The sequence below is a fragment of the Prionailurus viverrinus genome, chromosome X, assembly GCF_022837055.1.
Source record: "Prionailurus viverrinus isolate Anna chromosome X, UM_Priviv_1.0, whole genome shotgun sequence".
NCBI lineage: Eukaryota > Metazoa > Chordata > Mammalia > Carnivora > Felidae > Prionailurus > Prionailurus viverrinus.
In genome coordinates this window covers 46044128-46063057 of record NC_062579.1, presented here as the reverse complement: position 1 = coordinate 46063057, position 18930 = coordinate 46044128, and the positions used below count along the sequence as shown (strand labels likewise).

The 18930-nt window shown below is 37.1% G+C and overlaps 1 protein-coding gene across 1 annotated transcript; it reads right to left on the bottom strand.

The window, feature by feature from the left end:
- Positions 1-5665: 5665 nt before the first annotated feature.
- Positions 5666-8970, bottom strand: UBQLN2 (ubiquilin 2). The gene has a single exon (XM_047844879.1). The coding sequence runs from the start codon at positions 8689-8691 to the stop codon at positions 6820-6822; it is 1872 nt and encodes a 623-aa protein (XP_047700835.1). The 5' UTR covers positions 8692-8970; the 3' UTR covers positions 5666-6819.
- Positions 8971-18930: the final 9960 nt, after the last annotated feature.

Below are 18930 nucleotides of genomic sequence, written 5' to 3'. Positions count from 1 at the left end.
ATGTGCCTGTTGGCCATCTGGATGTCTTCTTTAGAGGAGCGTCTATTCATGTTTTCTGCCCATTTCCTCACTGGATTATTTGTTTTTCAGGTGTGGAGTTTGGTGGGGTGGGTGGGTGATGGGTATTGAGGAGGGCACCTGTTGGGATGAGACTGGGTGTTGTATGGAAACCAATTTGACAATAAATTTCATATTAAAAAAATTCACTATCTGAAATTCAAATAAAAAAAATGGGTTTCCATTAAAGAGCTCGAGAGAGGAGAGTATCTTCAATTAATGGGTAGAAAGTTTCTAACAGTAAGCCAAAATCCTGATTTCTTGGAACATTTGAATTGATCTGCCCTTTGGAGCTACACGAGTAAATGTTACCCCTCTTATGACAAGGTTTTCAATTATTTGAAGAAAGTATCCACAAACACCAGTCCTTAGACTAAAATATTCTTGACCTTTTCAATGATTGTTGTGTGTCTGTAAATGAGTCACCATTTTGGTTACTTTCCAGATTGTGTGTGTCCATCTTAATTCTGGCACTCTGAAATGATCCAAATCTCTCAACATAAGCTATAAAGTACAGAATAAAACATTATAAAAGAGTTATTTGTTTTGAACATGTCTCTATTAATGGAACCTAAGATTTCATTACATATGTGTGTGTGTGCACTAGAACCTCACATAGTTGGTGCATGTTGAACTTATGGTAAGTTAAAACCATGGAGTCTTCTGTACATATGCTGTTTTTAAGCCACATAACCATTTACCTTTGGTAACAGAATTTTTGATACAATTACCAGACTTCACATTTGATCCTATTCAATTTAATCCTGCCAAATTTGGCTGGTTTTTTTTTTCTTCAGCCTGCTAAGGAATTTTTGGATCTTGCTAACAACATCCAGTGCATTTATTCTGCTTTCTAATTCTATTCTATTTGCAATGGAATGAGAAAGCTATTTTATGCTTTAATAATAGTCATTGAAAAATAATTTCAATGGGAAAGAACTGAAATTGGAAACTTCTTGTCTACATTGAGACACTGCTGAACACAGTCAATTCAAACTACTAACCCATATATATCCTGTATTTATCATCTAGCTCATATTACTCCATTTTATTCTCAAGAATATTTTGAGAAACTGTCAAATGCCATGGTGAAGTACACAATGTTTATTGCCTTTGGAGGTCTCCAGGAGGCAACTCAATAAAAGACAGGCATCCTCCAGAGCAGCTGAAGCACAAGTGGCCCATGTGATTGCCAATTTGGAGACATACCATAGGTATTAGGCCACTGTGGACTGAAGTATTAAAGGACAGGCAGTTTCAAATATTACCCACAATTCAAAAGTCAGAAAGGCAAAGCTCCAAATTCTAGTTATTGATTGTTTCAGAGTTGATTCTCACACATGCATTTTTATGTAACCTGCTCCAGAATGAATAGAAGCAGAGATGTATTCATTTAAAAATAGGTAATGTGTCTCCTCAACAACACCCAGGAGGCCAGTTAGTATTTATTATAATATCTCTTATGATAAATAGGCCAGTATAGTTTAATAGTATCAGGGGGAAGCAGAATAGTGAACTGGTTAAGTGCATACTCTGCAATCGCAGAAGTAGGTTTAAATTTTGACTCTGTCACTTAATAGGGATATGACCTTGTAAAATTATTTAACCTCTTTTAGCTTTTTCCCTTATCTCTAAACTGGGTTGGATAATAATAGTACTTTTCCTTATCTATACACTGGGTTATGAAAATTGAACATAACCATGAATATATTAGCTATTATTGTTATCCCAGAGAAATTTAGTCTAAGACAATCTTGTGAAATCCATACCAGGGCCAACTAATCATCTTTTTAATTTTTTTCCACATTCATCAACTATTCTTTTAATAATGAATTGTAGAGGGGTGCTTGCGTCGCTCAGTCAGTTAACCATCCGACTTCAGCTCAGGTCATGATCTCACCATTTGTGAGTTCGAGCCCCACATCGAGCTCTGTGCTGACAGCTCAGAGCCTGGAGCCTGCTCAGGATTCTGTGTCTCCCCCTCTCTCTGCCCCTCCCATGCTCATGCTCTGTCTCTATCTGTCTCTCAATAATAAACATTAAAAATTTTTTTAAAAAATAATGAATTATAGAATCTTTTCTGAAATTACATGTGCTAATCTACACACTAGGCCAAGTTTTGAAATGGGATTTTGAAAGTATTCTTGGGAAGCCCAAATCTGTTCTGATACCTCAGTACAGCTAGAGCTATTTGCCTTAATACATATCCTTTTGATAAATGTTGCTCATGTATGTGGGGACAAACAACTCTTTTTTGAGGATGGCTTACCCAATTTTGATTTTGTTGGTTTAGAGTAGCTTTTGCCAAGGTTTATCTATCATTAAAGTGTCTAATGTCTAGGTAAGCATGTATACCATATGATGAAGCTACTTGTCTGATGTCTGCCAAATCATGCTTTTCTTTGCTATTTTTAGAAAATTGCTTTTCTCCTAAATATCCTAACAGACATCTAAGAAGATGGTAGCATTAGGACAGGTCACAAATTCTTGCCCTTCCTCCCACAAATCAACAAAAAAGACTGCAGAGAAACAAACACTGAGAAAAACCTTTATAATGAGGGCAGCAGAACTCAAGGAATTTCCCTAAGACTATGATGCTGATGCAGCAAGTTTGAAGAGTATCACCAATCTGAAGAAGTTCTGTGATATACTAACAAATCAAGAAATCCTGACAGAAACCCATGAATACCACCTAGTTTTAGAGAGCAATGACTGGAGTTGGGGGTCAGACAGTGAAAAAGACTGGGATGAAAACCTCTCATAAGTTGAGGGAAGCCTAAGTAACTTTCCATCTTATTTAAGTCTCCTAGTATATTTTTAAAATAAAAGAATGCCAAATTAGGAATATCAAAATTGCTATAGTTTAAAATTTTTACATTTAGTAAATTAAACTGTATGATGAACATTTTCCATCATGATGATCTGGATCTATGGCTGGGATAATCACTTCATTTGAGGATAATGTAAAAATTCTGAATTTAAGTCCATTTGTGAAAATGAGACACAGGCTAAATGGCTATCCTGATACCCTAATCCCAGTCCCTGACAGGAATTACTCAATTTGTTTCTATTTTGACTCTGCAAATCAACTGAATTTGGAGCAGGCTATCTCCTCAAAGGGCAAGCTCAGTCTCTGATAATGGTTTGTCAATAAACATAGCGGGCTCAAAATGATGCAAGAGTCCTCTTTAACGAAACAGCAAGGCTTGTTTCAATGTTATGTATTCACTCTCCCTGCTCCTGACACACATGGTGAGAGTATATATGATATCACGTATGGAGAGGCCAAAAAAGCAAATGTAGAAAGGGGTCTTGAGGTGAACTTACGCTAGGATTGCCCCTGGCCCTACTTCCCACGCCATTACCTCATCCTTCTGGATCACAGAACCAGCAATGTACACTTACACCATCCAGACATGTAGTATAAACTTAGGGAATGAGTGACAACCAAGTAAACAGTAGAAACATGTAAGAATTGCTAGACTTTTATTTGAGGGAAAGAGATAACAGGTTAGGATATACCTTTCTTGATTCAATAATGAGTAAGTGGATAAACTGTGAATTAATAATAGATGAAAAAAAACCCAAAACAAAAGCAGAACTATAAAAAGAACATAATATTACAACATCTAAGAGATAAAGAATAATTAAAAGAGTAAATAAAGTCAGAAACAAAAATTAATGAACTAGAAAGAAAAAATAGAATTAAGAGGTTAAAGACCTGGATCTTTTCAGGGAGAAAACAAAATATATTAAAAAATAGATATATTGCTTCTTAGCCTTTTGGCAAAGATCAAGTGTAAAAATAGATAAACATCTGGCAAGAATAATTAATTATATTCCTCGACTGTTTGAAAGAAATTTACCTGCCAAATTGTCTGGGACAGGCCTCAGACAACATCATTTTTCCTATGGCTATTGATTTATTGCTATTTTCAATGCCAGTGTCTTATTTTGGTATTCATTTCCCTATAAAATAATCCATGTCCTTAAAATTATTAAATATATTATGGCAGACTTTGTCTTTGTAATTATCTCAAACACCCAACATCACACAGCACTGAAATAATAACCCCCCACTTCCTAATTTGCTGTACTGAGGAACACTAATAGGCCAAATATTATTAGTTGTGTTTAAAAGAAAAAAAATTTATTTCTTAAATAGGCTTGGGAAATGTTGAATTAGACAAAGTTAAATAGTTTTTACTCTTAAACTGAAGAACATACTCCTTAAAAGAATAATAGTCAATATTTACTGCATAATGACTCTCTAAGAGGGGCTATTGTATACAGCGTTTTGTAAACTTATTTGATCATCTCCTATAGGAATGCTTTTTTTTTTTTTTAAATGCAATTTAGAATTGCTACAGCAAACATAGTCTGGTTAAAATGGGAAACAAGATTGCCACTGTCACTTTTATTATTTAGCACTGTTTTGGAAGAGTTTAACTCATGCAGTCAGAAACTATGTTATAAATTTTGAAAAGAGGGAGAATATACTATTGTAAGTCATAATTGATATGATTGCTTACCAGGAATAACTCGAAAGGATCAAATGAATATCTCAAAAATTAATAAATTTCAGTAAAGTGCCAATTTAAACTTAACTTATGAAAATATATTCTTCCCCTATATAGCAAAATTCACCATATAGGTAACATATAGAAAAAGAGCTCCCAATCACAGTGTTGTTTCCTGTCTGTCCTAGGAATATATTTATCATAAATTATATAGGACTGAAATACATAAAACTTTCTTGAAGGACATAAAACACTTTTTAAAAATGAGGCAATGTATGGGGCACCTGGGTGGCTCAGTTGGTTAAGTGTCCGACTTCAGTTCAGGTCATGATCTCGTGGTTTTTGAGTTGGAGCCCAGCGTCAGGGTCTGTGCTGACAGCTCAGAGCCTGGAGCCGGCTTCGGATTCTGTGTCTCTTTTCTCTCTCTGCCCCTCCCCTGTTCACACTCTGTCTCTCTCTCAAAAATGAATAAACTTAAAAAATTTTTTAAAAATGAGGCAATGTATTTTTTTCTGGAAAGCACTGCAGTTCTGTAGTTCCTAACATCATATCAATTTAATACGATCCCAATCAAACTTTATTGGGGGGGGTTATTAACTGTAAAGTTAATCTGGTAAAATAAATGTGTCAGAATCATCCAAAAACTGTGAAAAATAAAAATAAAAAAGATGAATAGAAGACTTACCCAAACAGATATGAAGTTTTATTTCTAAATTAGTAATTACAGGATGGTGGACTGGGACTACAATATTCAGTGGTACTGAGAGTATTCAGACACATGTGTGTGTGTGTGTGTGTGTGTGTGTGTGTGTGTATAAACACATACATATACATAAGTATATATATAACATATCAAATGGGGGGATGGGCAACAAGATAAATAATGGCTAAGAACTGACTAACCCTTTGGGGGAAAAACGTTGGAATACCTAAACTCATACATCAAAATAGCTCCAGGTAGGGCAAGGAATTTTTTTTTTAACAAAACCATTAAAATTAGAGAAATACAAGATTTATAGAATCTTGGGGTGGGGCAATCCTATTAAACATGATCTTAGAGCCAGAAGGCAAAAAAGGAAAGATTTATCCATTTTTAATTTTTTTATTTAGTCATTTTTAATGCATTTTTCCCTGTGCACAAGAGAAATAACTGATAGAGTCAAAAGATACAGTTTCCTTTATACATAGCAGGTAAAAGTAATGCAAACATCACATGACACTTTTCAGTGAAAATTACATTTCCAATTACAGATCAAAATGCTTATTAGGGTCTCTTTATGGGAGAAGATGAGAAGGAAGTCTTAGGTAAAAAGCACTTTCCTGGCATTACTACACTGATCCTTCAGGCTGCACAAATTAAGGTCATATACAGTTAATTGGAAAATGTTGACACAATGTCACACTGTAAGTTTTCTGTACAATTAAATGTATACTTAGAGATACCAGGATAAACATTTCTACTATATTTTAACTGAACTTGCCTAGCCAACATTTTCACTGAGTTTATCAAAGATGCTGTAAGATTCTACAAAATTTTGATATACCTAGCTCCAGAAATATTTCTTATATTCTTTCCCATTTTAGTTACACATGTTCTGCTTAGAATCTGTTGTAATATTTCTGGATGTACAGTTCCAATTGTGCTTACTGTACTGTGTACAAATATAGCAAAAAAAAGAGCAAAGAATGGTATAAATCTTACAGCATTTTGCTAGCAAAAATACATGCCAAAGTCACAATAAGCAGTATTGTACCACAAATTAGAGAGCTTTAAATAGTTTGCTTCTGTTTTTAATTATTTTCATTCTACATTAAATTACTATCATAGGCTAATGTTTAAAATGCAAATAAAGTGGACATCTGTAGGACAAAGCTTATTCATCCAACTGTGAAGGTTGATACCGGTTTCCAAAAATCACAATGAATGCAGAATAAAGAGAAGTGTTTGCATGCAACACCTTTGAGTGAAACAGCATTGATTACCACCATTCAAAACAGGGAGGGAGGGAGGGAGGGAGGGAAGGAAGGAAGGAAGGAAGGAAAGAGGGAGGATGGAAGGAAGGAAAGGACAGTACAGGAGGGACAGAGGGATGGATTCCACTTTAAAATGCATATTAGACTTATAACTAGACAGACTTAAAAGAATCAAAATGAAAGTAAAGCACAATTTTGTGTGTGTTTAAAGATTTAAGAGCCATTATCAAAAATAAGATACATTTTTTTTCAAGGTACAGAAATGTAATTACGATGGCTGTGAGCCCAGCAGCCTCTCAATAGCTGCATTGATGTCGCCTCCTGTTGCTATTAGAGCCTGCAAGTTTGCCTCACGGTTTAAGAACCCCATTGCGTTGAGCTGTTCCAGTTGTTGCTGAAATCTGACTTCTGGATTTGGTAGCTGTGGAGGATTTGCCCCAGCCAGAGCCTGCACCATTTGCTGAATGAACTGCTGGTTGGGTCCAGATTCTGATGTTGGGCTAGTGGTTTCATTGGGTGTAGAGCTAGACACAGTGGGCCCAGGGGGGCCACCAGAGCCAGTGGAGCCAGGGCCTGCAGGGCCAGTGGGTCCTATGGGCCCAATGGGGCCTATAGGGGTAAATGGGACTATGGGACCTATGGGGCCTATGGGTGTGACTGGGCCTACAGGGCCTATAGCGGTTCCCAGCACCCCTACCCCCACACCTGGAGTGAAGCTTGGAATGAGGCCAGGAGCTTCAGTGGCTAATGTCTGTAGCCCCTGCTGGATCTGCATTAAAGCCTGCATTGCTCTTGGGTTTGACATGGCTGACAGTGTATCTGGATTCTGCATCTGCTGCAGGAAAGCTGGGAGCTGTGGACGCATTTGCTCCTGCAACTGAGGATTTGCAGTAAACACTGGGCTATTCAGCATCATCTGTGCAGCCAAATCTGGATTCTGGCTCAGCGACTGCATCATGCTTCTCATGTAGGGTGCAGACAGCATATTCTGGATCAGTTGGGGATTTTCAGTTATCTGTTGTAGCAAGCTCTGCATTCCTGGGGTACTGAAGATGCTGGCGACATAGTTGGCTGCAGCCACAGTGTTCCCAGTAGCACTGTTGGAGCTACTGCCAGACCCACTGCCACTGCTTGTGGTTGTGCTGGTGGTCGCAGAACTCTGGGTAGCTGGTGGTGGCGCCCATGGATTGGGTAGTGGATCTCTATTTTCTGTGCGGGAAGGCTGTGTACCTTCCCCGGAGGAAGAACTGCTCCCCACGGAGGCAAACGGATTACCTCCAAACTGCTCTTGTGCAGCATTCAGCATGGGTTCTTGAATGTCAGTGTACATGCGTCGTAGAGCATTGTAGCCACCTGGGATGCTTTCAAGATTGCTGAGAGCCAGGTCTTGATTTCTCATCATCTCTTGCATCATGGCTGGATTCCTGGCAATTTCAAGGGTCTGCCTCATTATATCTGGGTTGTTGAGCAAGTGACTGATTTCTGGGTTTCTCTGAATCAACTGCTGCATCTGTGGATTGGCCATTATGAGCTGCCTCATCAGATCAGGATTTGAAAGCATGCTCTGAACAAAGGGATTTTCCATGATTTGGATCATCATCTCAGGGCTGGACAGGAGCTGCTGCTGCATCTGGTTCTGGAGCTCAGAGAAGTTGGTCGAGCTCAAGCCCAGGCTGCTAAGGCCTGCAAGTCCTCCCAGGCTCCCCAGCCCAAACGGGTTACTATTTGTGGAAATAGATGTGGAGTTACTCCTGGGAGTCGACGCGGAGGTAGTGTTAGTTCCCGCGGCATTACTAGGCTGTGTGGACTGGCCCTGAGGTCGGTTCTGGCTTTTAATTACAAGATGAACAGTCAGTCCATCATGGATGCCATGTTGGATCAAGGTATCTTGATCTTTTAAGATTTTTCCGGCAAAAATCAACACTAGCTGATCGGTTTGGGATTTGAAGCGTTTCGAAATAGCTTCCTTAAACTGCTGGACTGAGCTATTCTCGGGCACCGCGAACTCCTCTTTCTCTTTGGGGGTCTTCACAGTGACTTTGATGATTTTTGGCTCGGCCGGGGCAGAGGCAGGGCCTTGGGCTGCAGCAGGGCCGCGGGAGGGGCGCGGGGGGCCGCTACTCTCGCCGTTCTCAGCCATGGCGGCCGCGGTGACGCAGGCAGACTGGGAAGGCGCGGGCGGGCGAGAGAGAGAGCGAGGGAAGAAGGAAGGAAGGAGGCGCCGCCACAGCAGGCTGGGCCGGGCCGGGCGGGGAGCGCAGAGCACGGTACCTCTGTGATGAAGACTGCGGTTCCCTGGTCCTCCAGTGGAGATAAGGCTCCGTAGGCCGCGGGGGAAGTCTCTGCCGCTCAGGTCTCTGGGCCTCCTTCGCCGCTGAGTGATCACACCAAGCGCACTCCCAGCAACTCCTGCAGCCGCTCTGCCCGCTCCTCCCCGCCCCGTCCCCTCCCCCAGTTCCGAGCTCGCCTCCCCGCCCCCTCTGCTGACGCGGCGCCAGGCCCAGAATGATAGATTCGACTCGGTCAAAATTAAAAACTTCTGTAGTGGGGGGGTGGGGGCGAAGGAGCGAGAGAAACAAAGAGAGAAAGAAACAAAGAGAAAAGAGAAGACGAGAGAAAAAAGAGGGAAGAGGGAGGGAGAGAGAAAAGGAGCCAGTTTCTGAGAAGGACATTAAAAGACCAATGGAGAATATATTATGTATGTAAATATATATGTACTCCATAAGCCAAGGAAGGATGAAAGCCCGAATCAAACTGACCCCATGTAAAAGACGAAAAATGAAAAAGAACTCCGACTAAGCAAAAAGGAAAAGATTAATACCCCCAGTGGGGGAAGGGGAAAAGACTGGGCCTGAGCATGCATTTTACAGAAGAAGCACAAATGGCCAATGGGCATAAAAATGGATGCTTAAGCTCACTAGCAATAAAAAAATTCAATTAGAATAATGAGATTCTACATCTGCCTTTATCATATTGTAAAAATGAAAAATAATGATAAACCTTATCGTCAACAAAGCGCTGAGAAAATGCATTCTCATATCCGTTAAAGTGTAAATTTTATAATTGTGAGGCAATTTGAAAATATATATCAACATTTTGAATATTTCCACCTGTATTTAGAAATGCCTTATTTAGACACCTCCCCTACGAAACTAGATAAGGATGCAAAAAAAATATATGTATAAAGTGTATATGAACTGCAGTATCTTAAAAATTATTTTTAAAGATAATCGCACAGCATTGGTGAAATATATTATCATACAATAAAATAATATGTACTGTGTGTAAAAAATGGGTGGTTAATTCACACGATATAAAGTATCTTTAAAGGTATGTATGAAATAAATAGTAGTTATAGGGAAATCACAGTATTTTCACTTTCAGCTTTTTATATTTCTGTATAGTTAGAAATTATACAAGGATGTATGTTTCAATACCAAAAGATAAAGTGAAGACATTTTTTAATTTTAAAACTATTTTTAAACAGTTTGTATAGGTAAATTCTCTTTAAGTGTATGCATAAATAGAAATCTGGAACACTATTCACTGGTATGTTAATTTTAGTTATTATTTAGTGTTGAAATTATGAATAACTATTCCTTTCATTTTTTAAATTAGATTTTAAATTTTCCTATAGTTTGTAGAAGAATGCACTGCATTTATAAATTTTTAAAATTCAGAAGGTGTTTGGGGGAAGACTAAAGGTAGAAATTAATGAGAATACAATTTTAGTGGCAAACATTAACATGTTTACCTAATTTAATTAAGATTAAGAAAGAGAAGGGTCACCTGGCTGGCTCAGTCGGTTAAGTGTCGGACATTGGCTCAGGTAATGATCTCATGGTTATATATATATACATATATATATATATATATGTGTGTGTGTGTGTGTGTGTGTGTATATATATATGTATATATATATATATATATATATATATATACCATATACATGGTACGAATTTATATATTTTGGATACAAATCCTCTCTTAGATATGTCATTTGAAAATATCTTCTCCCATTCCACAGGTTACCTTTTAGTTCTGTTGATTGGTTCCTTCACTGTGCAGAAGCTTTTTTATTTGATGCAGTTCCAATAGTTTATTTTTGCTTTTGTTTCCCTTGTCTCAGGAGACCTATTTAGAAAGAAGTTGCTATGGCTAATGTCAAAGATCTTACTGCCTGTGTTCTTTTCTAGGATTTTTATCATTTCATGTATCACATTTATGTTTTTAATCCATTTTGAATAATCCAATTAAAAATGGGCAGAATACATGAATAGATATTTTTTAAAGAAGATATACAGATGGCCAACAGATACATGAAAGAATGCTCAACATTCCTGGCCATCAGAGAAATGCAAATCAAAACTACAGTAAGATACCACCTCAAACCTGCCAGAATAGCTAAAATCAACAACAGAAGAAACGAGTGTTGACAAGGACATGGAGAAAGGGGAACCCTCTTGCACTGCTGGTGGGAATGCAAACTGGTACAGCCATTGTGGAAAAAGGTATGAAGTTTCCTCAAAAAGTTAAAATGGAACTACCCTACAATCCAGCAATCTTACTACTGGTTATTTACACAAAGAATGAAAAAAATACTAATTCAAAGGGATACATGCACCCTGATATTTATGGCAGCATAATCTACAATAGCCAAATTATGAAAATAGCCCAAGTGTCCTTTGATAGATGAATGGATAAAAAAGTTGTGGTATATGTATATACAAGGGAATATTACTCAGGCATAAAAAAGAATGAAACCTTGCCATCTGCAAGGACATGGATGGAGCTAGACAGTATTATCCTAAACAAAATAAGTTAGTCAGAAAGAACAAGTGCCATATGATTTCACTCATATGTGGAGTTTGGAAGACAAAGCAAATGAACAGAATGGTAAAAAAGAGATAGAGGTCACCAGGAAGCAGACTCTTAACTATAGAGAACAGACTGGTGGTTGCTGGAGGGGAGATGGGTGGGGGGATGGGTGAAATAGGTAATTGAGATTAAGGAGAATGCTTGTTGTGATGAGCACCAAGTGATGTATGGAACTATTGAATCACTATATTGTACACCTGAAAGTAATATTACACTGTTTTTTTTAACTGGGATTTAAATTAAAAAATATAGTATGATTAATAGAATACAGAAGATAAGAGTAGTGAACTAGATCTAAATATATTAATGTGTATAGATCTCAAAAACTTAATTAGTACAACACTTTATGGTGTTTATAGATGCATTCATATGTATGTGAAACTAATGGAAATATGCTAGAGTGACTCCTACCAAACTTACAGTCATGAGGAACCCTAAATAGAATAGGACACAGAATAGTTACTAAAAGGAAATTAAATTAAATCTATTTCATCTTTAAAAATGAAAGGAAATATGACAAAATAGCAACAGTTAATTATTGGCGGTGGGGATATAAGTATTTGTTATAATACTGTTGTATTTTTCAGATATTGAATTCTCTTAAAATATAAAGAAAATATCATAGAGGTACACCTGGCTAACTCGGTCAGTAGAGCATGCAACTCTTGATCTCAGGATTGTGAGTTCAAGCCCCACATTGGACATAGAGCTTACTTAAAAAAATATCATGCCATCTTTTTTGAAAATTAAAACAGAATTAACCATTTATGGAACAAAATGCAAATCAGAGTTCTTATTAGAGTGAATTTAGAAAAAAACAATAATGAGAACAAATACCTCAATAATTATGATGGATTTTCCGATGTGTTGTCTGAAGATCTTGTCAAAAAAAATATCCAGATTTCTTGGCTCCACTCCAAATCTACCAAAATAAGTGGTGCTCAGGAGTGTACATTCTTATCAAATTCCAATTTAATGATATTTGAAATACCAGGTACTATGTGAATGAACTCAAGCAAATTTACACACTCAAAGACCTTAAGTACCAAACATAAAGGATGAAAATAAATGAGTTAGGCAATCAAATAAAAAAGACAACAGAAAACAAAAGAGGGAAGAAGGACACTGGCTACAAAATGGTAAAAGCAAACATTAATGAAATAATAGAAAAAAAGATTTGTTCGGTAAATCCAAGAAATTCTTTGAAGATGAATGGCTAACATTAACAACACAGAAAACAACAGGTGTTGGCAAGGATGTGGAGAAAGGAGAACCCTCTTACACTGTTGGTGGGAATCCAAACTGGTGCAGCCGCCCTGGAAAACAGTATGGAGGTTCCTCAAAAAGTTAAAAATAGAACTACCCTATGACCCAGCAATGCACTACTGATATTTACCCAAAAGATACATAAATACTTACTTGAAGGGATGTTTATAGCAGCATTATCAACAATAGCCCAGTTATGGAAAGAACCTAAATGTCCATCAACTGATGAATGAATAAAGAAGGTATGGTATTGGGGCGCCGGACTGTCTCTGTTGGTTCAACGTCCAACTCTTGACTTTTGCTTAGGTCATGATCTCATGGTCTTGAGATCAAGCCCTGAATTGGGATCCATGCTGTACATGAGCCCACTTAAACTTCTCCCTGTCTCTCTCCCTCTGTCCCTCCCCCTCTCTCTTTCTCCTTCTTTCTTAAAAAATTTTTTAAAAAGAAGGTGATACACACACACACACACACACACACACACACTGTAATATTACTCAGCCATCAAAAAGAATGAAATGTTGCCATTTGCAATGATGTGGATGAAGCTATAGAGTATTATGCTAAGGAAAATAAGGCAGTCAGAGAAAGACAAATACCACATGATTTCACTCATATGTGGAATTTAAGAAACAAAACAGATAAACTAGGGGGGAAAAGGCAAACCATAAAACAGACTCTTGGGTATAGAAAACAATGAGGGCTGCTGGAGGGGAGATGGATGGGAAGATGGGTTAAATAGGTGATGGGCATTAAGGAGGGCACTTGTTAGGATGAGCACTGGGTGTTATATATAAGTGATGAATCACTAAATTCTATACCTGAAACTAATATATTACACTGTATGTTAACTAACTGGAATTGAGATAACTTGACAAAAAAAAAAAAAAAAGAAATTCTTTGAAGAAGCAAGTCAATTAGATAAACCATCATTAGGTGATTCTTTTACAAGTTCCTTACCAAAGAACACAGCAAGTAGCAAAAGCACACTCGTCTTCTTCCTGATGTCTCCCCAAAGCACATTTTTTTTCTATTGTGAATGCTTTATCAAGAGAGCAGAATTAACAATAAATAGCAATCATATTGGAGTCCCTCTGTAAAAGGGAGTTTGTGAGAAACCAAAATAAAAGCCTTATCAAATGATCTGGGCGCAACAGACAGAGATTTAGTATTGTTCTGGCCATTGTTGTTTTCTCCCCTCCCCTAGTTTTATTGAAATATAGTTGACACATAACATTGTGTAAGTTTAAGGTGTACAACTCATTGGTTTGATACACATATATTAAAAATAGATCACCACCATAGCATTAGCTAACATCTCCATAATTTCACATAATTACTTTTTATTTTTGTAATGAAAATATTTAAGAATTACTCTCTTAGCAGCTTTCAAGTATGTAATATGGTATTATTGACTATAATCACTATGCTGTATGTTACATCCCAGAAACTTATTGATCTTATCATTGGAAGTTTGTACACTTTTACCAACATTTCCCCATTCCCCCCATCCCTGTCCCTGGTAACCAACACTCTACTCTCTCTTTCTGTAAGTTTGGGCAAAAACACATTTGCTTGAGTTCCTTTCTTTTATTTTATAGATCATATGATTTTATTCCCTTTTTTTACAAAAAAATATCCATTTTAATGTTTAAATTACTTACAACTAAATAACAGCATTCCAGTGGTTGAATAAACATGCTTTTTTTAGTGTGAAGCACATTAATTAGTTGAATTTTAAAGAAAGAATAAAATAAATGTATAAAATTAGGATTATCTGAGTAGATTAAATCATATATGAAGGAGATATTTTTTGAAATTATGAAAAAATACTCTGTACAATAACAAACAAATTACAACTTTTGCTTATAACAAAGAAAATGGGCATCTGTATTACTTTTCTAGGAAACTAAACATGATCAAAATATATTCAAGAAGTAGAAAAATCTTCTGATTTGTTCATTTTAGCCACTCTGACTGGCATGAGGTAATATCTGAGTGTGGTTTTGATTTGTATTTCCCTGATGAGGAGCGACGTGGAGCATCCTTTCATGTGCCTGTTGGCCCTCTGGATGTCTTCTTTAGAGAAGTGTCTACTCATGTTTTCTGCCCATTTCTTCACTGGATTATTTGTTTTTCTGGTGTGGAGTTTGGTGAGCTCTTCATAGATTTTGGATACTAGCCCTTTGTCCGATATGTCATGTGTAAATATCTTTTCCCATGGTTTTGATGGTTTCCTGTCTCACATTTTGAGTTTGTTTTTGTGAATGGTGTAAGAAAGTGGCTAAAATGAACAAATCAGGAGACTATAGATGCTGGTGAGGATATGGAGAAATGGGAACCATCTTGCACTGTTGGTGGGAATGCAAACTGGTGCAGCCGCTCTGGAAAATAGTGTGGAGGTTCCTTAAAAAATTAAAAATAGATCTACCCTATGACCCAGCTATTGCTAGGAATTTACCCAAGAGATACAGGCGTGTGATACATAGGGACACTTGTACTCCAATGTTTATAGCAGCACTTTCAACAATAGCCAAATTATGGAAAAAGCCTAAATGTCCATCAACTGATGAATGGATAAAGAAATTGTGGTTTATATACACAATGGAATACTACGTGGCAATGAGAACGAATGAAATATGGCCTTTTGTAGCAACGTGGATGGAACTGGAGAGTGTTATGCTAAGTAAAATAAGTCATACAGGGAAGGACAGATACCATATGATTTCACTCTTATGTGGATCCTGAGAAACTTAACAGAAGTCCATGGGAGAGAGGAAGAAAAAAAAAAAAAGGTTAGAAAGGGAGGGAGCCAAAACATAAGAGACTCTTTAAAACTAAGAACAAACTGAGGGTTGATGGGCAGTGGGAGGGAGGAGAGGGTGGGTGATGGATATTGAAGAAGGCACCTTTTGGGGATGAGCACTGGGTGTTGTATGGAAACCAATTTGACAATAAATTTTATATTTAAAAAAAAGGAAGTAGAAAATCTTAACAGATAGTGGTGCCTGGGTGGCTCAGTCAGTTAAGCATCTGACTGCGGCTCAGGTCATGATCTCACGGTTCTTGGGTTTGAGCCCCATGTCGGGCTCTGTGCTGACTACTTGGAGCCTGGAACCAGCTTCGGATTCTATGTCTCCCTCTCTCTCTGCCCCTCCCCTGCTCATGCTCTGTCTCTGTCTCTCAACAATAAATATGTGTTCTTTTTTAAAAAAAGAAAATCTTAACAGATAGGTAAGAAACTTGTAAGAAAAAGAATAATACATTAAATTAGCTATTTTGAAAGTCAGCTTTCTTGCTCGAAGTGGCAGCTAAGCTTATGCTTTTACTTCCTCTCTTTATCAAATCCCATTGAACTGATAGAAATGATCTGAGAAAAATAATAGATCCCTAAAAGTATTGGAAAGATGGAAAGAGTGTCCTCCTGAATCTTCATGTTATATACCAAAATAAAGTCTAGATGAAAAATTAAATAATAACGTTTGCCAAAAAGTGTTAGAGTGAATATTTATATAACCTTGGTATGATGATAGCCTTCCTAAAACAGCAAGGAAAAAAATTGGAAGAATTGATAGATTTCATCAAATAAGGATTTGAAAACTTTTTTACGTTTATTTATTTATTTTGAGAGAGTGGGAGAAAGCAGGAGAGGGACATAGAGAGAGGGAGAGAGAGAATCTCAAGCAGGTTATTCACTGTCGATGCAGAACCCTACATGAGGCTTGAATTCACAGACCATGAGATCATGACCTGAGCCAAAATCAAGAGTCAACTGACTGTCGGGGCGCCTGGGTGGCGCAGTTGGTTAAGCGTCCGACTTCAGCCAGGTCATGATCTCGTGGTCCGTGGGTTTGAGCCCCACGTCGGGCTCTGGGCTGATGGCTCAGAGCCTGGAGCCTGTTTCCGATTCTGTGTCTCCCTCTCTCTCTGCCCCTCCCCCGTTCATGCTCTGTCTCTCTCTGTCCCAAAAATAAATAAAAAACGTTGGAAAAAAAATTTTAAAAGAGTCAACTGACTGAGCCACCCAGGTGCCTCAGGATTTTAAAAATTTAAATTTAAATTTTTTAAATTTTAAAATTTCTATATGTCAAATATACAATAAAAATAAAAGTTTAAAGTCAAACTAAAAAGTTTACATTTATAACACATAAGGAAGGTCTTGACATTCTTGATATAACAGACTTCTTACAAATCACTAGTTTAAAATGAACATGCAAAGAAAAAATTAGACAGAGGACATTAACTGGTGTGTTAATGTTAGAAAAGGTAGAAACAGGTCAGATAGAAAAGAAGGATGGAAGGAAGGGAATGAGGGAGGAAGAGAGGAAGGGAGGGAAGAAGAAAGGAAGGAAAGGAAGAAGAAAGGGATATATATATATATATATATATATATATAAAGTCTTCTTTAATTAAAAAATACAAATTAATATAACTGTGAAATATTTTTGCCTATAAGTTTAAAGACACTGATAATATTTCGTCTTGACATCATTGATTTAAGACTGCTTAGGTTCAAATTCTGGTTGCACTACTTCCACTTCTTAGGTGCATGATATTGTGCAACTAATTTAACCTTTCTGTACCTCATTATTCTTCATCTGTAAAATGAAGAGCAATTTTGGAATTCAATAAATTAACATACATCAAGCACTTAAAAAAACAATGCACTATTCATAGTAAGCACTATATGACTAACAATATTATTGTTATTAAAGGAAACAGGTATTGCAGACTCCACGTGGAATTAGGTTACTTGGTAGGTACAGCTTATCTGAAAGACAATTTGCTAATAAATACCAAAAGCTTGATAAAACATAATTTTATTAAGCAATTGCTCTTTTAGGAATTTATTTAGAGGAAGTAACTCCTTTTGTTGAGGTCTTGAGGTGATTTTACTAATTAAATGCTGTTTTGCCTTCCTGGAGTATATATTTAGAACTTAAGGAAAATCCCATGGTTGTTCTCCACTCCTATTCATGCACGTGGGGACAAATAATACAATCAGTGTTAGAGAGACAATGTGAGTTACAGTGACAAAAGCATAGACTTAATCCAAAAAGCTTGGGATTTTAACTCAGGCTTGGTCACTTATGGCTGTATGGCCTTACTGCAGTTCATTTCATTTCTCCGAACTTCAATTTTTTCACCAGAAAAAAATAATTACTATGCATACAATTCAGGGTAGTAGTTACAGGCAGTAAAAAACATGGAAGAAACATTGATTTTCTGACATCTCGTCACCTCTGAAAATTAAATGAATGAAATAAATGTGCCCTTGGTAAATTAAACTATGAAATGAAAACTAAAATCAGAACACAGGTACAGACCATTGGGCAGACATATATTCTCTTCTGGAGAATGTATATTCAAATTATCTATCATTTTTGTTTTGACTGAGTGCTCCTTATAATCTTCTAATAATTTTGATTTTTTTCATTTAGTTTATCTATAAAGAAAGAATGTGCAAGTTAAGCTTTCTTGAATGTGCCAGAAATTCTAGTGTTAGCCACTTTAACCTCTAGGACATAAATTACAAACTGGCAACTCATGAACTGTCTTTGGCCTGCCAACACCTAAAACATGGCAAATCCCATACAAATCCATAGTCCAAACTTCTCTTTCAAAACTGGATGACTTGACTACACTGGACTCATACACTTGAAGGGCCACAATTTGACTGGAGCTGATAATGGCTGTATCCTTTAGACAAGGTATGCAATCTGATTTCACCAGGTGTACTTCATTTTCTTATGTAGTTGGTCCCATAGGCTTTGGAACTTTGAGGCTGTTCATGGAGGAGTTCAAGCTTTCCCTTCCCTCAGTCTGTCTCCTGAAGAATAGAAGCACTGAAACACTGAGGTGATTTGGAAAACACCAAAAACACACTTGAGTTACTTTATTACAAGGTAAAGTATTTATCCTATAAAGAGTATAAATATGTTTCGATTGGGACAGACACTCTTTTTCACTTGATGAGTACTTTCCTTCTGTTTATCTTCCCAAGCTTTTTACCCATGCTTTTTATCATCAGAGCTATATGACCTTTAGGGACTTCCAACTGGAAACTGGGACTTGAGAAGGATATGACATGGGAGTGAAAGTCTGCCTTACTGTTCTGGGTAGAATGAGATTTTAAATTATAAACTATGGCATAAGCTGCATTTTAGGAATGTCTTCAAAAATAATTTATAATAAGTAAATTCCATCTAGATTTATAAAATAGAAGAAAAATTAA

Excerpts from the sequence above, each read along its gene's own strand:
- UBQLN2 (XM_047844879.1), bottom strand. The coding sequence starts at position 8,691 with ATGGCTGAGAACGGCGAGAGTAGCGGCCCCCCGCGCCCCTCCCGCGGC.